The following is a 25,398-nucleotide window of genomic DNA, read 5'->3' as shown; positions in this document are numbered from 1 at the left end:
AGATGTGTACAGTAAAGTATTCAAATTTCAACCGTTGACTGTAAACCGGAAACAGTTGGTAATAAAAAAATAATAATAATAAATAAATAAATAAATAAATAAAATAGACCAATCAAATTAACGGTCGATTTGTGTGCTACATGAGCTTTCCACTTTTCCTTAAAAAGCTGAGAAGGCTTTGGGTACGAGAGTGGGCTACAACCAAACGTTAACTGAGAATCCCCGGCCCCAAGCTGTCCCTTACCAAGAGCACGTCATACGTCAACCATATAGAATAAGACCAAGAGATTAATATGAACTAAGAAGAGGAATCCTACCCATATAGCCTTGTAACCATCATATGTGCACAGTTTCATGCTATTTTTAGCTTGGACACATTTTGAGCGAAGAACCTGATTGGTTGATTTCTTGAGGGTAGGCGGGATGATGGGGCACGGGAATTCATTCTCTTAGTTCATTTTCTCTTGATAAGACGTCGACAGCTTTCTTTGGGCTGTCGTTTAAATTTTAAATTAAAAAAAGTGAAACAAGTGTTTCCAAATGAAAGCTAATAGATCGTAATTAATCACTAGTTTAAATAGAACATTTTTGATGATAGACTGTTAAATTTGATGAACATATGGGAAAGATATTTAACGATAAGAATTCGTAGTCTGAAAACAGTCGCATCAACTATTCTAGCAGGAAGAATCATGAGAAAATTTCTTTGGGCTGTATTTTTATCTTTTGTTTGCAAATCAGGACAAGCTTTTCGGGCAGGATTCGATAAAAAAGGCGAAGTCCGGTTTGGCAATTTCCTTAAGATCTCAGACGGACAGATTCTTGAGATAAACGGAAGTTTGATCAGCAAAATGACGGTGAAGGACAAAAATCAGTGTTTGGTGGGGTGTATGGGCGAGGAGCGATGTCTGTCGATTAACCTGTACTCTGATCAACCCAATCAAGTGCAGTGTGAGCTCCTTAACTGGGCAGGAACGGCCTTCCACAGCCTCTTAAAACCAAAAGCCAACTCTCAGTCCATGATGTTTGAGGTAAATATAACTGTTTCAAAAAAACACTTTTTTTTTTCGTTTTTTTCTTGAAAATTTACTTTCTTTTTCTTTCTTATTATTTCCACCCCCTCAAACTTGAGGCTTTCGTTTTAATTCAAACAGTATTCAGTAATACGAATTGAGAGTTACAAAGTTATTTTTTCCTTGTCATATACAGTGTTGAGGCTAATCCTCAACAAGGGTATTAGTTAGTAACTCCAGAGTTCCCGCGTTTCTATTCCACGTTTTCTGCATTGACTTCGTGTAATCCTTTGCGCGGTATATGTTTTAACATGTGCTCGAAGTAGTGTGCCGTGCTTGAATCCTGTGTTGGCAATTGCCCTATTTCACTATGACTTCACATCAAAACAATCTATTGTTTAAACGCAAAGGATCATGGTCGTCGGAGGGGATCAAATCAACGCAAATTCACCGAAAATTGTTCTAAAACCCGTATCAATCCACGAAGAGAAGTAGAATAGCCAGCAAACGCTCAGAATATTTTTTTAGTACATATTAACACATATTATATCTGAAAACCAGGCCATATTACATTAAAGTGTTTCGCTAGGAGCAAATTTTGTTGAACTTTCTATTGGGTTTGGGGATTCTATCCCCCACATAAACAAGCAGTGACGTCATAGTGAAATAGGGCAATTTCAGTAAGTTTTTTGTGCTGTTTTCCTTTAATTTTTCCTGTCATACATTGTAATTTTTGTCTTGGATCATTTTAGGTTTCACCTGGCCTTTCGCTAGCCTGTTTTTTTGTGTGTGGTATTTCTACACAATAGTAGTGTTTGTGAGCCAGAATAAAGTTTAGTCATACCAAAACAATGCCTGTCAGAGCCGAGGAGACACATTTCTTTTCGAAGAAACACACTACTTCATACAGGGCGAAATTACCCGAAGCTTTTTTCCTTAAGTGCCTAATTACTGGAGGGTGCCTTCGCGACTCGGGCCTTCAAAACTTTGAAAACACTCATGAAATGAATCCTTAATTTTATTCAGTCCCATACGATTACCTATGCTAATGCGAGCCGTGTATGTGACTATATAAAATTTCATTTTTCAAGCCAACAATATAGTCATCTTTAATTAGCAAGGTAAAAAAAATAAAGTAAAATAAAGTAGAATACCGCTTGATTTAGTATGCTCGCATAACATTTATAAAACATAGGGAATTTTTTGTTATTCTAATATGAGGGAGTTTAACAATGCCTTAAAATTACGAGTTAGCTGACGAATAACCTTGAAATAGTAAATCATTTTCGATATGTATTTGTGTCGTCGTTTCGCCGATGAACAAACTGAATTTTGATTCATAACTATATATCTTGAATATAGTTTCTTCATTTCTTCTTCATAGACTGTCTGTTCACCAAATCCTTGTCAGAATGGTGGAGACTGCATAGCATACTCTGGAGGGCATCAATACAATTGCAGCTGCATCATACCCTTTACGGGAGACAATTACGAGAAGGCAGAAGGTAAGACAAGTTAGCATGAAGTTATAAATTTTATTGTATTTCCAAGGGTTGTAATTTGGCAAACATTCAAGCGCGGATTCCATGTAATTTAGAGTAATTACTCTAGCTAAATAGTAATAAACGTTTTGGAAGGATGAAAGCGGGATGGTAGAATAACAGGATTAACGTGCGGACGTACGGATGGATGGACGGATGGATAAAAGGATTGACGGACGGACTGACGTACGGATAGATAAAAGGATCATTCACATTTAAAATTAAAAAAATTCACTTTACATCGATCTAGAGCGATGCGTTCTCTTTGACTTTGAAGACGGATTACCGGGCTGGACTCGCACAGGAACCGCCTTCAATAATCAACCAACCTACGGTAAGAATGCTAAATTTCGAAGAGCAGACCAAATAGGAGACTGGTACATAGGATCTTTCGAAGATCGTCCCAGTCCCTCTCATCCAGTTGGCGGGAAGCAAGGTGATGAACCTACAGGCACAATGACATCACCCAAGTTTACGATCCGAGGTGAGTCGTTAACGTTTCTGATTGGCGGAGGAAAAAGGGACAAGCAACGGGTTGAGCTGCTGGTTGGTGGAGCAGTGGTTGACAAAGCGAGCCCACAGAGCTTCAATGAAACTATGAAACCGCACGCGTTTAACGTCACAAGCTATCATGGCCAGGTGGCTAAGTTGCGCATTGTTGATGAGGGGAGTGGTAGTTGGCAACACATCAATGTAGATCACTTTGAAGATAGTATCTGCTCCGAATGAGGGAAGGAAGGAAGGAGGAAGGAAGGCAGGCAGGCAGGCAGGCAAGAAGTATTAAAAGCAATACTTATTTAATTACCGCGAAAAAAAAGAAAATGTCCCTATTTCATAGAAAATTTAATTATTTTCGGTCGGAGATCTGAAATCTGAAATCTGAGACCGAGTAACACGCTGCAAAATGCCAATACATTCACAGTCGAACAACGTAGCTTCCTTTTAGATAGTAAGCATGACCTTCGAGTGATGTGATCTTTTTAGTCAGAAGAAAAGAGCACAATAATAGAGAGTTTTAGATTTACGTTCACGCGCAAACGTGAAACGTCAGTTGACCAGTAAAAAATTCTTTTAAATGAGTGAAAAAGAATCGCAAAAAAGTCCAAGTAGTAGAAAAACAAAAGAGTATTTGCGCTTGGTGAGAAGGTTTGTAAAAGGTAAAGTAAAATACAGGAAAACTATGAAAACGTGGTCACGTTTGCCGTTTGCGGGGAGGAAAAAAAGTCAATCTAAAACTCTCTAATTACGTTCAGCGTCAGATCGTCCATTTCAGATCTTCGTCTGAGAAAACTCCGTAAATAATAACGCCCCAAGCAATCAAATTTAACTGTTATCTTACATCAAGGAAGCTATGCTTCCATTTCCCTCATGTTCCCTGTCAAGGACAAAACAAAATTAGAACATAAATATAATATAACGACTATATTATAAACTCTATAATGTGAACTGTCTGGAAGACCAGTGTGCATCAAACACAAAAAACTATAAACACAAAAACTGACATTTTCAATATTGGAGGAGGAAATAGATTTAGACTGAAATAGTCGAAGAATAATCTACTTTTAAACATTCCCATCACTCTGTCTGTAACTAGCTATAGGCCGTTTTTTGCTTTTTTTCTTATTAGCATGAATTTTTTTTTTTAGTTACTAAATTAGACTTTCTTTTTCGATTTCTGGAGTCGGTTTGCTTGTAGCTTGAATTTTTTTTTTTTTTTTTTTTTTTTTTTTTTTTTGCCAATGAGGTAAAAATAAAGATCGCCCTATATAGATTCGGTATGTTAGAGAGGGGATAACTCGAAAGTCTATACTGCTTTAATTTAATCACCCCTGCACCTGCACTTATTATTTCAGATATAATATTTATCTGTATTTTCTTCTCTCCGGTAGTTTTATGAGTAATTTTCCGTAAATTGTAATGCAAACTTTCTAAATTTTGTGCATAATAAACTATAGAGTCCAGAGTATAGACCGTTAATTCGATAATCCCTAACCTGCATCTAAAAGTTTTTGGTCTGCCTCGGCTATTTGCGCCGAAAAGCAAACGATTATCATGAACGAAAGAACTCCAAGCTTTAAACTCAAAAGGCGTAATAAAAAATTGCAAAAAAAATATTGAAAAATGTGAATTATATATCTTCGAAAAAATTGTTCAGTGGAAAAAATAATTCACGTGTTTAATATTAAAATATATTGTAATGTAGCTCATGTATACTTGAATAGATTTTTGTGATTGTAATTTCAAGTTATATCTAAATTATATAATGGGAAACAATGTAAAAAAAGTAAGAAACCTGATCGTTCGAAAGCACGACAAGTAAAACCCAATTCAAACGCGGATCGAATCAGGAATGGGTAAATATCCCACGAAAGAAAAAACTGTTGATAAACGAAAACGGTCTCATGTGTAAATATCAAGACATGCAAATTTGTTTCGATAAATCTTGATGAATATTTAATGAAAAAAGGAACCGAAACCTTATTACGTTCCATCTGTAAATGGATCGAACACGTCCGGCTTAAGAAAAATATGGCAGCAAAGCTGCTTCTTTTTGTCCCATTGTTATCGTTTATCTTCAAACCAGGACAATCTCTTCAGTCAAAATTTGATAAAAAAGGCGAAGTCCGGTTTGGCAACTTCCTAAACATCTCAGACGGACAGATACTTGAGATAAATGGAAGTGTGATCAACAAAATGACTGTGAAGGACAAAAATCAGTGTTTGGTGGAGTGTGTGAACGGAAAAGAATGTCTGTCGATTAACTTGTACTCTGATCAACCCAATCAAGTGCAGTGTGAGCTCCTTAACTGGGCAGGAACGGCCTTCCACAGCCTCTTAAAGCCAAAAGCCAACTCTCAGTCCATGATGTTAGCGGTAAGTCGTTCCTCTTCTTCTTCTTTTTCTTCTTCTTCTTCTTCTTCTTTTTCTTCTTCTTTTTTGAATTTTTATCGTTTCTTTGTTTGCTCATTGTTTGCTGCAGTACTAGTTTTGACAGTAGAATTAAAATCTTGTCCCACAAACAACTACCCAGTACGTATCTAGTATTACTTTCGCGATCAGATTCGTTGAGCTCGTGGCGCATGGCAACGGTAACTAAGAGGAGTCGTAACCAAAAATAGCGCTTAGGCTGTCTCTCTCTCTCGCTCGCTCATCATTTTTTATTCAATTTTGATTATTCAAAATTTATCGCGTTTTTCGACTGAATGAATAATGTAGTTTGCGTCTGGACCCATTTTTGAGGTTTTTCTTATGCAATACTCTAATTCCAATTAGCCTATTTTGAAATATCAATAATTTTGTCCAACTTGCCCAAGCTAGTCCTGGTCTAAAGCATGCTTTCATTCCTTCAAGCTTTTTCATTGTATTTTTTTGTGTATAGACTGCCTGTTCACCAAATCCTTGTCAGAATGGTGGAGACTGCATAGCATACTCTGGAGGGCATCAATACAATTGCAGCTGCATCATACCCTTTACGGGAGACAATTGCGAGAAGGCAGAAGGTAAGACAAGCACAAAATGCAAAAAAATGGCAAGCTAACAACAGAAAAATACTTTCAATCAATATTTAAAATATACAAGAGTCTCTTGTCTGAGCTTCCTGTGCAGTAGTAACTTAATAATAGGCAGATTGAGATTCCCGTTTTTCCTTCCCTCAAACGGCAAATGTGACTACGTTTTCATCGTTTCCCTACATTTCACTTAACCTTTTGCAAACCTTCTCGATGAAGACAAGTATTCTTTTGTTTATCTACTACTTGGAGATTTTTGCGATTCCTTTTCACTAATTTTAAAGAATTTTTTAATGGTCAACTGACGTTTCACGTTTGCCGTAAACGAGAGTCTTAAACTCTCTAATGATTAAAAATTCACTCGCGACCCCAAAGCCTTGTCATTCTTATTGCGCATGCTCGACGAAATACATTTCGTCGAGCATGCGCAGTGAAACCTAAACGTAGGGAGTCTTACGTCAAGATTACTAATAATTAAGACAAGGATTAAAAGTTTTATTTCACTGATCCATACAGGGTGCGTGCTCTTTGACTTTGAAAACGGATTACCGGGCTGGACTCGCACAGGAACCGCCTTCAATAACCAACCAACCTACGGTGACAATAGCCTGGTTCGAAAACCTGCAGAACCCGCCAAACAAAGAGGAGATTGGTACATAGGAACATTCGAAAATCGCACCAGTCCCTCTCATCCAGCTGGTGGAATACAAGATGATTTCCCTACAGGCACGATGACGTCACCTAAGTTCACGATCCGTGGTAGGTCGCTAAAGTTTCTCATTGGAGGAGGGTCCGACGTTAACAAGGAGAGGGTTGAGCTGCTGATTGGTGGAGCAGTGGTTGCCAAAGCTGCTTCACAGACCAACGTAGAAACCATGAAGTTACATGCTTTTGACGTCACAAGTTACCGTGGCCAGGTGGCTCAGCTGCGCCTAGTGGATGACGGGAGTAGTGGTTGGGAACACATAAATGTTGATCACTTTGAGGATAGCATCTGCTCCGAATGAATGAAGCAGGGCGCGTATCCAGGATTTGTAATGGGGGGGGGGTCCTTACATACCAAATTGTCACTATGACGTCATATGACGTCAATATGACGTCAAAGCAATCTATTGTTTTGACGAAAAAGGAAAAACTTTTCCTCTCTCTGATATTCAAGTATAAAATCATATTAAACCATTTATCTCACAGATTCTAGTGAACATTTTTTGGTGAATATTCCACCGATAATCGATTCTCCTTTGAGTAATAATTATTAATCATCGATGGTTTTTTTTTGTTAACCATCGAGTAGTAATAAAATAACTAGTCTACAGCTCCTGAACGGCTAATAAATTTTCATGAGAAGCAACACCGGTCGGCGTTTCCATCTGGCGCATACGCAACAAATTAAATTGTATAAAAATTCTAACAAGGAAAATAATGTATCAGTCCAACCTAGTACTGCAAGAACAGCAGTAACAAAAGCTATGGCGGGAATATCCTTTCTACTGCCAATACTTATAATTTTGGTTTACCAAACACAAGTGAATGCTGCCGAAAGACCCAGCGGAAAAAAATCCGTCATTGAATTTCGCTTTGGTAACTTCATGAAAATCGCGAAAGGCCAGATTTTACAAAAACGTGGATCTTTTTTAAGAAGATTTAAAGCAAAAACCGAAGATGAGTGCTTAGTAGCGTGTGCGAAAGAAAAAGAATGTCTGTCGATTAACCTGTACTCTGATCAACCAAATCAACTGCAGTGTGAGCTCCTTAACTGGGCAGGAACGGCCTTCCACAGCCACTTAATGCGAAAAGCCAACTCTAAGTCCCTGATGCTAGTGGTAAGTTGAACTACATTTTTTGAGTGACATTTTTGGGACCGGTTTATGCGAAAAAAGCTAGGGTTAACTAAAGAATTTAACATTTCTAGGGGCAAAAATACTAAGTTGCTCGAGCTCAGCGTCCGTTGAATTCCTTTTTTCTATGAGAAAACCCAATTTAAATTTCCCTTTGGTCAGAGCAGGGAGTGGTTATTTAATCTCCCCGTCTACAGGCTTGTGTCAAAGCTTTCAACGCAAGTAGATTGAATTGGTTTTATGTGCGAAAAAAAAAAGGCGGGAAAAAAACTGGCAAACGCGCGCAAGTCCCAGGATCGTACCAACGACTGAACACAACAACAAGAGTCGGAGCATTTCAACTTACACCATCCCTTTTTAACTGCATTTTCCGATTTTCTATCAGTATAAATGCGCTCGAGCTGTATAACATCGTACTTGTTTTACGAGGGTAGCTTTTAGGAGCTAGTGGCCCTCATTCCATGATCGAATTTGGATTGATATTTGCAAAATTAATGATCTTGAGAGAAACCTCGCCGAATAGTCGCTCTTAGGTCTCCTAAAACTAGATACTGCACGCATGAAATCGTGGCAAAACTATTTTTCATGCGTAAAATTTAACACATAAGGTGATATTGCGTGCATAGCATTTTAAATATACTGGTAGAGAGTGTGGAGTGTATGTCCTATTAACAAACATTAGCCTCTTGCTAGAAGACTTCCCCTATTTTTCTATATCCTTTTGCAACTCAGTTGGTGCACTACATTCACTTAAAGCCTCAAAACACAAGCTAATTAACCTAAACGGACTTAATTTAGACTTAAATATTTAATTAGGGAGTAGACCTAGAAGAGTGGCTAAGGTGTAATTTGGGCAGAAATCATTCCATTGAAAATTAAAGAATTGCTTGCGTTGTCATTAAGTACAACATTTTGGAAGTGCAATTTATAAATTATTTACATTTAGTTAAGCCAAAAAAATTTTTTTTTTGGAATTTGAAGATAATTTAAAGCTTTCATCATAAAAGCTTTTTTACGAAAAGTTTTGCTTTATTTATAAAAAGTACTTCTAAGTTTTTTTTGTTTTTTTGTTTTGTCTTAATTTGACTTGCCACGGTCTTGAAAGATTAGGACAAGGATTCATATAACTATTGCTTTTTAGTAGGTGGGTTCACACTGGCTCCAAGGTAGGCCTTAAGTATTATGGTACCAAAGTATTATTTAGAGGAACCGTCTTTACTTAAGAGAAACACGAGTTCACACCAGCTTCCTAAGTATTTACTTATGTTGTGTGCGTCAATCAAAATATCTACTTTGCAACTCAAAAGCCACCCAATGACAGGTTGGTGGGTGTTTGCTGTTTGCATAAGGGATACTTAGAAACGTACATCGGTTCCTTTGAAGAGGCAGCGGCGTTACCATAACTATTAGGTATATTGCTTGAGCAGACCATGACACCGTTTCACACCCAAAGTACAACCAATGTATACTCAAGACCTACTGAACATCGCTATTGCGAACCCACCTTTTCGCTTTTTAGTTGCTTTTAGCAATTAACTTAATTACACTTAGTTAAGATTCAAACACTTTGCTTTTATTTGAAATAAAAACCTCGAATGAAAAGTTTATGAGAAACACACTTACATGCAGGTGTATTCGCGAACATAAGCTTTTGTTTTTTGACTCTATTAGTTGGACAAAATCAGATTTGACATGGTAATTAAAGTATCCATAGATCTTTCCTTTTAACACATTATCCTAATTTGCTTCGTGTAGACTGCCTGTTCACCAAATCCTTGCCAGAATGGAGCGGACTGCATAGCCGATGATAGAGGTCATAAATACATATGTAACTGCACCAAAGGCTTTACAGGAATAAACTGCAAGAGGGCAGGTAAGACGAAGCAATTATCTAATTGAGATTATTAATTTGACTGACTATAAAATTGGGCATGAAAAACCGTTGTCAAGACGCGTCATAGGAAAGATGTTTTGAATTAGCCATAATATTTCAACGAAGCTACAAAATGCTGGGACACATCATTTGAGCGTTGAGGGTCTGCTTCGGGAGCGAGGATGGAATAGCTTTTGCTAAATAAACAATTTTATCAAAATAAGAAAGGAAAGGAAAGGAAAGGAAAGGAAAGGAAAGGAAAGGATAGGAAAGGAAAGGGAATAAAACTTCAACGAAGATTATTGCTTTTGCTCTCAATGATCACTATACAGGATGCATACTCTTTGACTTCGAAGACGGATTAACGGGTTGGACTCGCAGCAGGAACCGCCTTCAATAACCAACCAACCTACGGTGACAATAGCCTGGTTAGAAATAGTTCACAGACTGCAAATCTAAAAGGAGACTGGTACATAGGAACATACGAAAATCGCCCCAGTCCCTCTCATCCAGCTGGAGCAAAACAAGGTAATAGACCTACAGGCACGATGACGTCACACAAGTTTGTAATCCAGGCTCCGTCGCTAACGTTTCTGATTGGAGGTGGGTCCAACAGTAGCTATGAATGGGTCGAGCTTCAGATTGGTGTAGCACTTGTTGCCAAAGCTTCCTCGTTGGATGATACGAATAGCATGAAGCCGAAAACGTTTGACGTCACAAGATACCTTGGCCAGGTGGCTCAGCTGCGAATCATTGACGTGGGGACTAAAGAATGGGGATACATTAACGTTGACCATTTCCATATTTGCACCAATTAAAAAAAGTAAAAAGAAAAGTTGTTGTTAAAGCTAAGTAAGCTTCCAAAAATATCTACTTTGCAACTCAAGAGCCACTCCGATGACAGGTTGGTGGGCGTTTGCTGTTTGCATAAGGGATACTTATATCCCTATTCACACCTAAACGTGTTTAGTTAAACTTCTTTTTTTCATTAGGAAAAAAATTGAGAAACTAGAAACCTAAATTATAATGAAACTTTCTAAAATATTGTCAGAGCAAGACAAAGGATAGTTTACATGCATTGTTTTACCAAATATTGTGCCGTGTTATTTCGTAGATAGTTTTTCAAACCTATTTAGTTAAACTACTTTAAAACATGCCTTGGTTTGAATGGTGTATATGATTTCCTTAGGGCTAGCCTCATTTCAGTGTCTAGATATTCACAAAATACCAACGGTAAAGTAAAGAATGCACAACTTCAACAATACTTGGAGATTCCACGGACCTTTGCTATAACACATGAGCAAAATGTATTGATCTAAGCAAAATGGTAGTGTCCTCGACCTTGCATGTGCCGCTATGAATAATTTAATCTTTAAAAAAAAATATTTGAGCTTGTTAATTAACTAAATCCTGATAAAATACTTTGTCAACAACGGTATATTTTAATGATTGTGGCACCACAGAAATAAAATTCAAATAATCACAGCGTTTGTTATTCATTTTAGAGCGGGGGAAAACACTTTTTTTTCTCGGTTTTATTCCCTTCATAAAACTCGAAGTCTCGCTATCGCGGTCGGCCAATTTTGTTAATCACTCGTATGATTTTAGACCTAATTGGACCCCTTGAAGTCTTAATTACCATTTTTTATTATTAATCCCTTAAAGAATCGATTTTTTTTCTCGAACGAGTTAGTATTCTACTTTAGTTTAACGGATGCTGAAAACCCCGAAGAAATAGGAAAGAGATCTCCTAATTGGTTAGTCAAAAAGCACAAAATAAAGAAGAGAGAACCATAAAATTTGTCTAATTAAAATAATTGCGCACTGTGAATTTTGTACTTAATTATTTATCATTTTAACTTCCTCTAAACAGCTGTTTGTATTTGACTTCGTTAATTAAAAAGGATAAAATTAGATGCTAAAAAAAAAATAATATGATAGACCCTTATGGAGTATTTTTTTCCCTATCCTATATATGTCATTTTCTTGAAAATAAGATTATTTGTATGAACTGTATCTATATTCAACTTACATGAACTGTATCTATATTCGAACTCCTTTCGATATCATTTTTGTTACAATAATAACATTTTCAAATCGGCGCTTGATCACATTTATTTAGCTGTGTATGCATGCGGGAGGTTGCTAAAACGAGAGAGGCGTGGGTTCTCTTCAAGCGAATGCGACTTACTTTTTAAACTGGCTTAGCATCCAACCACGCATAACAGGAAAATGAAGGTAGATCATTTGACCCAACCCTCTTAAACCAAGTTACTAGTTAGTTATGTACAAAACTGAACTCCAGGAATAGACAAAACATTCCAATTCGATGTTGTTTAGAAAGCGAATTTTACAACAACTCATCAATAAGAGGACAGACCGATAAATGGTTTGACGTATGAGGAGTAATCATTTAATATACAAAAACCCTACTGGCACTGAGATAAATTAAATTTGAAATACGTCATTGTTTTCCCCATTGATCTTATAGAAATTATTGCAAGTTCGTTTTCACATAGAAGCCAGTGTTTGGAATTACAAGGAACAACAAATAACCATAAATGCCTGCTCATACGTCACAGCATTAACATATGGCATAGAAAAACCTTTATAGAGGCCGTATTAAAATTTACAAATATTTATTCCGGGTTATTCAACAGCTTACCCCATGCAGAATCAATACCTGTGAATATTGTCAGAAAGATGATAGGTACTTTGAATTCTTCAGCTTATAGATATCATATTAGTTTTTAAATGACAGCGGGTCTATTTTTAAATGGTAAACGAATCCCTTTTTTTAAATCTTTTAAATGCTACGTTATTCTCTCCTTCCTTCTCCAGTTCCTCCACATCTATGTCCAGTAAGTCATATTCCATAAACTTTTCCGAATTCTCTGATGAAACATCAGAACCCGATTCGCATACATCATCATTTTCGTTCAATTCACTGTCTTCAACATGTGCGTCTGTGTTTGGATCAGGTTGGGCTGATTCGGACTCCGAATTATCTAAGTTGATGCCCGACTCCTTGTCTTTGTTCGACGAAGAAGATCCATTTGCTGTATCATCAGAATCTTTATCTTCTTCGGGATCTTTCTTTGGTAATGATGGAGAAGACTTTTGAGAATCCGTAGACCAGACATTCAACGGCAGACCAAAATCGAAACTCGATGGAGTTGAAGGAGGTGTTCCTATTGTATCATTATTATCATCATTTAGCTTGCTGCAAGGCTTGTTTAAGTCGTTTTCTTCTTCCTCGATGAGAAATGGATTGTCAAAAGGCAGTGGATTATCTTCTGCTTCATTATAGGTGCATAAAGGTGAAGAACCCTGTTTTTCATTAAATGTAGGCTGATATTCATTAGGATTTTCGATTCCAATTGGTTTAAACTTTACATCAAAGTCGGACGAAAAGGATAGCGATGGGGAAACTGAAGCATTTACTACCAAACTACATTGATCTTCGTCAGAATCGGATGCGGAATCCTTCTCGTTCTCTTTTGCTTCATTATAGGTGGATAAAGGTGATGGTGGAGAACCCTGTTCGTCATTGAATGTAGGCTGATCTTCATTAGTATTTACTACCAAACTACATTGATCTTCGTCAGAATCGGATGCGGAGTCTTTCTCGTTCTCATCTTGATCATCGCTTGGTTTTTCTGCAGTTTTGTCTTCATCTTCTTCTAGGCCTTTATTAAACAACCCTGAACTTACTTTAAAACTATTTTCAACATCACCAACGCAGTTGGGGCTCCCAATATTTGATTTAATAGGACGTTCTTCATACTTATGCTCCACATCACTTTGGTTTTCGTATGCGTCATTTATTTTACAGTATGAAGACTCGTCACTCGAGTCCTCGTTAACACTCGAAATGTCCTCTTTTGGTTTATGGACTTCTGTAAAGTAACGAAACTTTTCTCTTAGTGCAAGTTTTCAATTATAAGATTATGGTTAAATAATCTAGTTTTCATTTTTGTCTACTTTGTTTTCGTTGATAAAAGCTCTAAGAGAGCGTTCATAATTTATCTAGTGGAAGCTATGGGAGTTTTAGGTTTTGAAAAAAATAGTTTTTTGTATGTCATGGCTCACCCACTTGAACCTGACATGATAACAGTGACTATTTTATACAGGCGCTTAATTAAAGGGATGTACTAAACAAGATTTACTTGCGCCGTCAACGTTATGATAAGCTTTCCTTACGAGTTTCATTAACTTCATCCAGAGTAATTTTATCAGTTGCAGCTATTTTAGACGGTCCAGGTTCATTCTCTGCTATCAGCTCAATTACCGAATGTCTCTTTTGAGGATTCATCTCGTAATCATTTTGGGAGATTTTTGCTCCAGCTGTAAAGAGACAAAGAATTACATTCATAAGTACTTCCCCCTGACCATCCTCTACACTTTAGTTAACGCCATGTTGTTATGACATGTAGCCGATGACACGATGCCGAGGATAGGGTAGGGTAGGGTAGGGTAAGGTAGGGTAGGGTAGGGTAGGGTAGGGTAGGGTAGGGTAGGGTAGGGTAGGGTAGGGCAGGGTAGGGTAGGGTAGGGTAGGGTAGGGTAGGGTAGGGTAGGGTAGGGTAGGGTAGGGTAGGGTATAGGATATACGTAGGGCAAGTTAGAGTAGGGTTGGGCTGGATTGGGTTTGATAGAGAAGGATAGGGTAGGGAAAGGTAGGGTATATACGTAGATTACGGCAGATTAGGGCCAGAGGTTGGAATGAAAAAGAGATTATTTATCATAAAAAATGAACAATGCTTAAAAATAATACGGTTCTTACAAAAGTCGCTAGAACGTTTAGCGGGTTTTTCTTTCTTCTTCTTTGGTCGCAGATTCTTGCCTCTAGTACCACTACTTGTAGAGTCCGTGCTACTGTATTTCTGATATTTACGTTTAACAGCATCTTGAACCTTAAGACAAAATTGATATCGGGATGAGACACGAAACAAGCCAATGTCAAACGATAGGCCTTTTAGGCTTAGGCGTACTGTTTTCCTATTTCAGACCACGTGCCATTCCCTTGAGTATCATTTCTTTTTTGGACAGTTGTGCATGAGAAAATACATGAATATGGATGCAACGTACTAAAACAAAGATCCATATCCCCAAGAGAATGACACTTGCTCTTTGACTAATAGTCCCCTCCACAGTTCCCTGCGCCATCTTGAAAGGTAACCGTGCCTTTGCATCGAAGCGAGACGAACGGTGAGCTTGCAATGATAGAAACTTTTTTTAAACACCTTGGACAATTATTCACATTTCTCTATCATTGTAAGCTCACCGTTGGTCTCGCTTCGATGCAAAGGCACGGTTACCTTTCAAGATGGCGCAGGGAACTGTGAAGGGGACTATTCTAAAAAAATCTTTTAACTCACCTGTTTGTTGAGCACACAGTGAAGAATGAAAATCATAAGACCTTGCAGTGAGTTTAAGATCGCGAAGAGATACTTAAAGGCCAAGGTAGCTGAGCTGAAAGCCAACAGTCCAAACAACCACGTGATACCCAGTAACGGAAGTAGAATAGCGGTTGCCTTGACACCCATGCGTACTTTAATATCAAGTGGCTTGCTCTGCACGTGACGTGTGCCCATCATTTGACGAATCACTAAGACTAATACAATGAAGTTGATCTGGCATAAAATGAATTTTTTGAATTAGGAAATTTCTTGTATAGACAGGCTAAACGGTAGCCATGTTGGTGCTACCAGGTTATCGGTGAATTTTGTTTTAGCCAATCACAGCGCGTTTAGCTGTTTTGCCGCCGCCCCTCATAACCCAACTTTTGCGTCTTCTGTTTTTTGTTTTTTTTTTTTTTTTTTTGACTAAAATATAATACACATGCCTACGAGAAGCAGAATGGAAAGGAAGAATAAAGACAATTTCACGGTCATTTAAAATAAAATAATAATAAAAATAAATAAATGTGTGGAAATGCTATTAATAGGATTTAGCAGTGGTATTTCCACACAGTGGCTCTTCATCCACTGTAATTCCAATTGGAATTTAGAAGTTGATTTTTGCGAAGGGAAGAAAACTGGAGAACCCGGAAAACCCTCGAAGCACAGGAGAGAAACAACAAACAACTCTACTCATATACGACACCGAGCTCAGCGGGACTCGAACCCGGGTCGCATTGTTGAGAGGCGAGCGCTCTCACCGCTACGCCACCCGTGCTTCTTCCGTCATTTTGTCCATTCATGCTTTGCGCGTCGCGTTCACCGCTCAGCTGGTAGAAAAACATTTTTTTCTTTAAAAAGTTAATCTTAGAATTCTTTTTTGATGAAAAAATTTAATATTTACAACATAAAACATTCAACTCCCTTGATAAACAAAAACAAAAGCAATATACCAGAAGGATGACAATGGCCGGTGCAACAAAAGCCCATATGAGCCCGTTGTCCACTGCAAGCCAGCAAGCGGTCTCGTTACCATAATAACCATAGCCATGTGTTTGGGTAGCGCCTAGAGAGATTCCAACAATAACTGCAGGAAAACCTGAAAGACATGAATATAGAATCTTCGTGGTAAAACGTCTCCTTTTGATCTATGGTCCACAGAAATACTTACCCCAGCCAAATATGAGAAACCATTTTACTTTTTCTTCCACCTTGGCGCCGATGACTTTGACGATAAGGAAATAGAGAAGTATTCCTTCACATAACATCCAACAGAACACGGCAAGAAGAAAGTAATGCAGTAGAACAGCCATCACGGTACAGCCATCCTTGAAGAGAGGCAGTAGACATGAAAGAAGATAAGAGCGAAGTACTATAGAGGTTGTTTCAGGGTATCGATGAGGGAGGGTTTATTACCTTAGTTTCGCGTGCTGTTCCCTCAGCAATGACAAGAATACACACAACAGCAATAGCGACGCAAATGTTCATCAACACGATAGTCCGTGGTCCTTTAAGGGCCTTCCAGAAGAATGCCATCACCGCGATCGTCAGTAGGATGGCAAATAAAGAAATGGCGCACCCAATGGTGGAGATCAACTCAAGTGCCTTGCGATGCTCTAGAGGAAGCTGCGATATACAACAGAAGCGAGACACTTACTTTAATGGTTTTACACAGCAAAATGAAGAAGAAAAGCTATGGGGAGAACCTGAAAGAGGAAATAGCTTCCCTTACACAGAGCAGGTTACCCACGCATTCATTAAAGATACATTTCTTTTTAAGGTGTTTAACCAAACAAAACAACATGTGTAAGGTACGTATACTTCCTCGAGTTCATGATCACTAAACGTCACTTCCTGTCTTAAAGTGGAATGTTCATCAGCGCAAGCTGAATCGCGAGTCTTAAAAGTTCCCTTGCAGCCCGTCGGAATGCAGCTTAATTTGGATGACATAACAAAGGTTTCCAATTCTCAGGTGATTGAAATTCTATTGCTTTGTACTCCAAATAGGGCTGCTTTGACGTCACATGGAGCAGATAATGCGATTTTATGACGAATGAATATTACACAAAACACTTTATTTACCGGTCCACCATAAGGATCCATCAGGGATGCGAATATTGTCAAATGATCGCACTTGCAGGTGGTCACGTGTTTAGTAGACTCACTGGTTACCAGGCTACAACCGTCTGTATTCCACATACTTGGCAAACCGTCTCGCCAGAACACGCATGTTCTTGGAGGAACAGGATCTACGACCTGGAAAATGAAAAGACACCGTTAGTGTCAATATACAGCTATTTCAAAAAACAGTGCCGGTAAAGGCTTTTTTTTTTTTTTGCATGTTGCATTCTAAACCCGAAATGCACTATGCACGATTTGCACCCAATCAGCGAAATGTCACAATAATATGTATATATAACTTTATTACCTCAAAATTCACATAATACAATACAGTAAATGCAAAAATAACAGATAACCTGGTAAAAGCTGCTCAGAGAAGTGAAAACTTAAATAGTATGAAAATATACCATGATTTGTCTGCACTATTTTTTGCATATTTTTCTTCCGTGCTGATAATAATTACATATGAATGTGCCACCTTTTAAGCTTGGTAAGCAATAACCAACTTGAAAATGCAGCCTGCGCAATATGAGGCCTGCAATATACGAATATACAGAAAAAACATTCCCCAATCGTTTTTGAAATAGCTGTATATTAGATAATATATTAAGATAATATTAAGAAGCTGAAAGAGGGTTAGACCCACGATGGAGTAATATCCGGTATATAGAGAGATGACGGATACTATAGTTTATTGTACAGAAACCGGAAATAAACGCCGGAGACAAGCCCAAAGATACTCTTCCCAATTCCAATCCCAAATGAGAATTTTTCCCTGTTTTCTTCCCTACCTTTTTATTTTCGACCACAATTTTAACATAGCTTCTTAGCTTTCCGGTCGGTTCTGGTCGGACAGTACTGGTCACCATGGTCGTATTAGGTGTTACCAAGTCATTTTCATTGCCAGCTTGCGTCTCATTGGCTGTATTCCGTAGACGCATGACCAAATTCAGGGTCTTGTAAACTAAACTCACGACACGATGATCTGGTGTGTCGCCAGAGAATATTTCAGCAGGTAGAAATATAGAACTTTGTTCGTGTTGAAATTTCAAGCCTTGTTTTTTGATCTGTTAACAAGAAACGGTTTATTTATATATTAAAAAAATGAATTCCATATAAAAGAATTTCGCTGTTCCATGCAATAGATTTTCTTTATTACACATTTAGGTTCGATATCGCAGTGTGATAAAGCCGTGAATAAAAACCATATCAGTGAAGTGATACGATATACCCTAAATGGGTAATAATGAATAATGAATAATGAATAATGAATAATGAATAATGAATAATGAATAATGAATAATGAATAATGAATAATGAATAATGAATAATGAATAATGAATAATGAATAATGAATAATGAATAATGAATAATGAATAATGAATAATGAATAATGAATAATGAATAATGAATAATGAATAATGAATAATGAATACTATCAAGCTCTTAACATGTGATATAATCTCTATTTATCCTTATCATATTCTAGATCTTGTCGCTAACTATGTGATTCCATATTTAACCTCAAATAATTTCAAAAAATGATTAAGAAAAAGGCCAATTTTTACCTTGTTTTGTAGACCGACTTTGTCTACTTGCATCACAATATTTTTGGTCGTCAAGACTTTGTTTTTATCAAGAGTTATATAATTGGTGAGCTGGAGACCATATTCATCAACGGTCATCACCAACCGTTTCCATAACGTGCTTGTATTCTATGGGGGAGAAAATATACTCTTTGGCTCAGAGGGATTGACATGGTTAAAATTTGCTAGACTCCAAAGAAATTAGGGGTTCTCAAATATCTCAAAAAATACTAAAATTTAAATGGCAGGGGCTAGAAATGAATGTACGGCTTCTTTTCATGTATGCTAAACTGTTTGTGTACATTGTCGTTCTATCTATTATATTAGGTGTGATTCATTGTATTTTATGAAACATTACATCAACTGCTTGCTACATAGGCTCTCCCTATTTTGTCAAAGTCAACCAAAAGGGCAGCTATGACGTTATGTGCTCCCTATGAATACCTTTCTCCTTTGATCTTCAAACTGTATCCACGGCTTTGCGTTAGCTGGTTCCCAGATGTTACTGCAGATTTCCATAAAATTCTGTTGGTCGTTGTCTATAGTATTATCAATTTTACTGTCGTTGACCAAGATGCTCAAGATACGCGCAGTGATATCCAGATCACCACCATTCAGGCGAATTTGTTCAGAGGGACTTGTTGTTGTAATATGTTTGAGTTCTTCTAGCAAAGCACTTGAATTCAACGATGATTTATAGTCTGAAACGATAGCTTCAGCCTGCAACGACGCAATTCAAAAATAAACTTATAAAGTTTTGCTGAATTGTATTTGTTCAACAAGGAATAAAGGGCACATATGGAACTAGCGGAGAAACATTAGCGCAAGTACGCCTTTAACTCGTTTACAAAAACGCGCGCTAATTTGTAGAAAATAACTATGTGTTCAAATCGTCGGTGCTTTGATTGGTTTATCATGGTTTGTTCTTGGGAGGCATTTTATTTATGTCGTGTACACGTTCGTATTTTGAACGACCTTTATAAGCTCTTGGACGATACGTGTTTAAATAGATTATTGATTGATTGATTGATGTGACCGGGGTCAGAGCTCTGTAATTGGATGATTTTCGTGAAGACAATAAAAAGCCATTTCAGTGCTTTGGCATGTTTCATACCACACGCTTTACAGTGCTTCTTGATTGCGCGCACGCGCGGAATGGTACAATTTATGGTCAATGGTGGACGTCGTTCAAAGTGTTTCCATGCCATCGTTGAAAAACATGACGTTTTCCAGAGCACGTGCCTATGGAATGTTATGGAAACGTCTTGATTGACGTCTACTAAAACCTACTTGTAGGTGACGAATATTTCGAGTGTTATTGAGAAGCACTGTAAGTTAGTAGTAGATAGTATTAGATACATACCTCAAGAAGGAGATTTTGAAAGATGATTGAGGTACAGTTCCCAACATTGACATCATCCCATCGTGGTTTGGAATCTTGATCTAGAATACATCGACGCGTTGTTTGTCCTGATTTAATTGATATCAAAGAAGATAATCAAAGACACATTTTAAAAACCTACTTGTTTCCAACCTACTATGAACACTATCACCAGGAAACAGCCTCTGGGCTGATCTAAGTCAGGGCACTCACAGACTAACTCACAGATCAAATAGACCTTTTCCGAATTCGCTTGAATGATCAGTCAATCTAATTCGGGAATGGTCTTGGAATGTAGCTTGTTGGGTTTTGCAGAGGGAAGAAAGTCTGAGAACCCAGATAAAATCCTCCCAAACAACAAAGAGACCCAACAATTTAAAAGAAAACACTTGAAGGATAAGAGGGAAGTCATAACATGTGTGTCAGCTTCTAGAGAATCTACCTCTTGCATTGTTATCATTAGTTATCATCATTTCGTTGCTTAAGGCTTGTGCATGAGAAGTCACATGGATATGGAAACAACTCATAAAAATCTTATTTTCAAGCGAATGACACGTGGTCTCAAATGGGACAACATTACAATAAACAGAAGTGTTTATTAGCAGTGCCTTAGTATACTCGCTCTTATTTAAGTTAAGGTTCACCTGTGGCATTTCCAGGACAAGGTTGAATGTCAGTCTCACCAGCTGCTGTTGTTAACCACGTAACCCTATCCTTAATTTCTGTGCGACACCTAGAACTACCTGAGAATCGATCGTAGTATATAGATATTAACCGATTAATTAAATTGTTTTTTTTTTCATCCATCCATCCATCCATCCATAAACCCATCCACCCATCCACCCATCCATCCCTTCATCCCTCCATCCCTCCATCCATCCATCCATCCATCCATCCATCCATCCGTCCGTCCGTCCGTCCGTCCCTCTTTGTGCATTTTGTAAATAATACCCTTAATTACCTGTACATATACCTGATCATGAGGTATGGATAGTATATATGCAAACTAGTTCATATTCTCTTGGTGTCATCCATTACGTAATCTGGCGAGCAAAGGCTAGCAAGGAGGTTACCATGGCAATCAGGCCACGGATCAACCTCCGGCACCAATCACACTGAATGTATTCAGTGGAGATTTGATACTTACCTAAATTCCATTAAGGGAGAGAGGGATTGGACAAAATCCAAGTAAAGCGGAAAAAAAAAAAAAAAAAAAAGATTCTAATTCGTAAAATCACTGTAAGAACAGTCTTACGGATCTCTTTCAATCTCTTATGCATTATTTACAGAGTCTTTACGTGGATCTTTTTTCCGTCGCGTAACGATGCGTAAGAATACCACAGATAATTGTCGTGTTTACGCATCTTTACGCATTACGCGATCTTGCGCATTTTGTAAATAATGCATACTGAAATATCCTATCGATCTTTACGAATATTTAAGTATAAAATAAATTTTTATACTGTGCTACCAGTATGCTGGTTAAGTTACACGACCATTCCCTTTAATGCGCCGTCCTTCCGTCCGTTCGTCCGTCCGTGCGTCCGTCCGTGCGTCCGTCAACTTTACTCACTTGGTTTAACAACAGTCAGCTTGGCAAGTGGACTTTTTGATACAGGATTATCAAGGTCATTGTCCTTCACCAAAATACATTGGTAGTAGAAAACTTCAATTAGGTTGTTGCTGCTAATACGTAATTCCTTCACGGTAACGGAGTTTCGCCCAACCTCTTTAGCTGGACTAATGTAGGGATTAATGATTACTAGATCCATTCCAGTAATATTCCCTGAAAGAACCTTACAGGAGAATGTGGCCGAGTCGCCTGCAATAGAACAATAACTTGTAAGTGAATAATTTAGCTTGGTTTAATGATGCTCAAACGCGTACGCGCCTTGTTTTCTCTATAGCTGCCCTGAACGCATTATTTGGCCTCTCCTACTCATTTTACGTACCTTCATTCTTGGTTAAAGTCATTGGAGTTATTGTAATGACTGGAAGAACGTTGAGAAATACTGAAGAGGATGCATTCTGATTGCCTTTGCTACAACAATAACAAACCTCTCAGTTAGTTCCTTTAACTAGCTTAAAGGACCGACAGATATAATATATATTGTTGCGCTGCAGAAGTAGAATAATAGAGAGAAGAGCTACTAGTATATCACCTCTTCTGAAAAGTTGCGCGCGAGTTGTTTTATCATACTTGGGAATAAAACCCTCAACGTTAATGGTAATGTACTACGTAGCTGCTTTTCTAGCCCAATGCAGTTTTGTTTTTAGTGATATATCAGCAGTAGTTGCTGTCAATGTTGTTGTTTTTTTAAAATCCGTTGTTGTTGTTCTTTTTGTTTGTTTGTTTGCTTTTTTGTTATCAAGGTTGTCGGAATTATCGTGGTCGTATTATCTTCTTTGTCGTTCCTGTTGTCGTTTGGGCACTAGTGCTGTCGATATCTGCACATGGTCGGCTAAAAGAAATAGAACAAAAATGAAATAGTATAATTTACCTTACAACACACATGTAATTCCCTCTGTCGATTGAACTAAGCTTGCGAATGGTTAGAATCGATTTCGTATCGTCCAAAGAGAATTTATGTCTGACATCAAAAACCACAGGTATCCCGTCTTTGAACCAACTAAAGACAGGCGAGCGAGGACCACGCGTTGCCAAGCATTCAAACTCGATTGTAACGCCAGGATATGGAGATGTGTTCGACACAGAGACGTTGGGTCTTGTAAGATCTATAAAAGTATACGGATATGGTAAGCGTGCATGCGGGAGGTTGCTAAGAGAAAAAATGAAGTGTAGTCAAATGCTGTTCTGGTTGCGTATTTATAAAGTTAGTATAATAATTATTAGTTTGATTTAATTCCAATCTTTGTTTTGTAGTATCCTGGATTCCCGGATGAAGCTATGACGTAATCGAGTGTGATCGTATGTGTGCGAATGCGTGAGCATTAAAGATTGTTATGCAACCACATATTGTACTCTTGTGTCCCTTTAAATAGATCTAACATGTTTTACATCGGAAAACACAACAGAAATCACGACCGTGAAGAGTGTTGTAAATCTGATACAAAATTGTGTTCATTTGCATAAACTTTAAGTTGGATTTTCTTGGCCAGATTCACTCTAATTTTGAAAATTTTAGTGAAACACAAAGGAACTAACCTAGACGTTTGATAAGTAGTATACAGTATTCGTGTCCGTTTTGTATCCGATATATCTGATATACAGCACGGCCACTCATTCTTTATGTATTACAAAGATAATTGTAGCTTCGTTGTTTGTTGTGCACAAGCATTTCTGACCATGTGATGCTACTCTTGGGAGTTTACTCTTCCATGTGAAAATATTTTAATGTTCGTCATAAAAGAACAATACTCAAGATGTCATGTGATCTGAATTTGCATATGAAGCTAAAAAGATGTGGTCGTTGACAAGAATTACGGATCAAATTACGATGAAGACCATCAACTAGTATTAAATAGATCACGGGTACAATACAGTACTAATCCAAAGTTTTGGCTGTTATAGTTCTGGCAGGGCCAAAGACGTTTGTTTGCTTGCCTCCAAGCCTGTTGGACCCTGCCCTGCCCTGCCCCTGCCCCTGCCCTGCCCTGCCCTACTTCTCGCAAGCAACCAATATTCTATTACTTACTTAGTTCCTTTTCGATGCTTGTTTTACTGGGATCTATTATATAATTAGGAAAATAGTTTTTCATAATCTCTCCCCTTAAAGGCCTTTCAAACTCTAGTCGGTCTGGGTTTGCAGCCACCATTTGTAACTCAGAAACTACGCTTCCATTACTGACGAGAAAAAAAAACAAAAACAATATATTTAACCTTTTTTATTTTTTATTTTCAATATCTTCATCATCATTTATATTCTCTATTCTTAAAATAATTCAGGGAAAAGTAGGTTTTTATTCGTACCTAAATAAGAGTAGATCCAAGGATCTGATCCAAAAATGCCTCTTCACCTGCTGGAATTGACGTCGTATCTGAAAAATATAGTGAGGATCAGTACATAGTCTTACTTACCCCTGTGGTGAGGGTCAGTACATAGTCTTACTTACCCCTGTGGTGAGGATCAGTACATAGTCTTACTTACCCCTGTGGTGAGGATCAGTACATAGTCTTACTTACCCCTGTGGTGAGTGTTAGTAAATAGTCTTATCATATGACCCGTACGGCCCTACTCGCAAGCGACGTAAGCGGGCCGGAAAAACCCGTCCTGCCCGAATCCGCGCGCTTTCTTTTTTTAATTATTTTTATTTTCGTGAGGGTCATATGATAAAATGCTTATTGACTGAGATAGGTCGGGCCGTACGGGAAAATATTTGGCTCTCGGTCATTTGTACAGACCTCGCTGCGCTTTGAGCCAAATATTTTCCCGTACGGCCCTCCCACTCAGTCAATAAGTACATATTACTTACCCCTGTGGTGAGGGTATCACTTAGATTTCTAAATTTCAGTGATGTCTTGTCTTCATATTCTGATGTAAACGTCTCACTTGTTACAACCATAGTGATGATGTAGGATGAATCAACTGCAAAATGATAAGAAAACTAATAATTAAATGAGTCCCTTCTCCCTGCATGCATTTGTAAGACGATGCATTCTGCCATTTCTATCTATAAAGACGTTTTTAATTCACTTACCAGAATCTAGAGTTTTTTGTGTTATCTCCGTGGATGGTCCGAGACCACCACTATTAACGCCTCTAACAAAAAACAAATAACTTGTAAAGGGCAACAACCCATGCACAGTTGCATTAGAAACTTTCACTCTTAGAAATAAGGGATCGCCTTGCGGTATCAGTACGACGCGGCGGATTCTGCGAAGGATGCGCTTGCCTTTGTGTTTTGCTCCTGGGAAGGAACTCATAATCTTTGCTAGAAACAATCTTCTCTTGTCTTTTGCAGATATTTCACGGAAGTTTGAATTAAGTGATTCTTTGCAACACAAATGTCGCGCACTACGAGAATCCCTCATTTGATGAAGTGCTAAACGTCTTGATCTCATGGATGATCTCCTGGAGTCATGATTTGGTTCTGGATGATCCAGAGAACGTTTTTTCCTCGCTGACTGCTGTGGGAGCCGGTATGTTACCTTATTAAACAGAAAAAATGCAAG

At 38.0% G+C, this 25,398-nt stretch overlaps 2 protein-coding genes across 5 annotated transcripts in view; one reads left to right on the top strand and one right to left on the bottom strand.

Annotated features, from left to right (window-relative positions):
* The first annotated feature begins 5,020 nt into the window (after positions 1-5,020).
* LOC116289341 (uncharacterized) lies at positions 5,021-7,378 on the top strand. The gene is made up of 3 exons (XM_031696232.2): positions 5,021-5,428; positions 5,934-6,054; positions 6,580-7,378. Exons 1-3 carry the CDS (start codon positions 5,084-5,086, stop codon positions 7,068-7,070), a joined length of 957 nt encoding a protein of 318 aa, XP_031552092.1. The 5' UTR covers positions 5,021-5,083; the 3' UTR covers positions 7,071-7,378.
* A 6,141-nt stretch (positions 7,379-13,519) lies between these two features.
* Positions 13,520-25,398, bottom strand: part of LOC116289351 (uncharacterized) — a 65,995-nt gene continuing 54,116 nt past the window's right edge. For all 4 annotated transcript variants that reach the window (XM_089033175.1, XM_089033176.1, XM_089033174.1 and 1 more), the window contains 19 exons: positions 24,924-25,374; positions 24,699-24,811; positions 24,196-24,263; positions 23,921-24,069; positions 22,766-23,000; positions 22,217-22,305; positions 21,838-22,086; positions 20,909-21,007; positions 20,247-20,353; positions 19,328-19,603; positions 18,866-19,012; positions 18,089-18,364; positions 17,259-17,432; positions 16,593-16,802; positions 16,348-16,504; positions 16,130-16,275; positions 15,156-15,410; positions 14,561-14,690; positions 13,520-14,121 (listed from right to left, as the gene is read on the bottom strand). In XM_089033175.1, coding sequence (XP_088889301.1) covers positions 13,958-14,121; positions 14,561-14,690; positions 15,156-15,410; positions 16,130-16,275; positions 16,348-16,504; positions 16,593-16,802; positions 17,259-17,432; positions 18,089-18,364; positions 18,866-19,012; positions 19,328-19,603; positions 20,247-20,353; positions 20,909-21,007; positions 21,838-22,086; positions 22,217-22,305; positions 22,766-23,000; positions 23,921-24,069; positions 24,196-24,263; positions 24,699-24,811; positions 24,924-25,374 — 3,495 coding nt within the window. In that variant the 3' untranslated portion in view covers positions 13,520-13,957. The remainder of the gene's footprint in view (positions 14,122-14,560; positions 14,691-15,155; positions 15,411-16,129; positions 16,276-16,347; positions 16,505-16,592; positions 16,803-17,258; positions 17,433-18,088; positions 18,365-18,865; positions 19,013-19,327; positions 19,604-20,246; positions 20,354-20,908; positions 21,008-21,837; positions 22,087-22,216; positions 22,306-22,765; positions 23,001-23,920; positions 24,070-24,195; positions 24,264-24,698; positions 24,812-24,923; positions 25,375-25,398) is intronic.

This window comes from Actinia tenebrosa, unplaced genomic scaffold, assembly GCF_029948245.1.
Source record: "Actinia tenebrosa isolate PJP-AT-01 unplaced genomic scaffold, QUT_ActTen_1.0 PGA_scaffold1__47_contigs__length_23844297, whole genome shotgun sequence".
NCBI lineage: Eukaryota > Metazoa > Cnidaria > Anthozoa > Actiniaria > Actiniidae > Actinia > Actinia tenebrosa.
This window is presented reverse-complemented; position numbering and strand designations above follow the sequence as displayed.

Bases quoted from the DNA above. Each gene is read 5' to 3' on its own strand.
- LOC116289341 (XM_031696232.2), top strand. From the start codon at position 5,084: ATGGCAGCAAAGCTGCTTCTTTTTGTCCCATTGTTATCGTTTATCTTC. The intron at 5,429-5,933 runs GTAAGTCGTTCC...TTTTGTGTATAG, and splicing joins CTCAGTCCATGATGTTAGCG to ACTGCCTGTTCACCAAATCC. The intron at 6,055-6,579 runs GTAAGACAAGCA...TGATCCATACAG, and splicing joins CAATTGCGAGAAGGCAGAAG to GGTGCGTGCTCTTTGACTTT.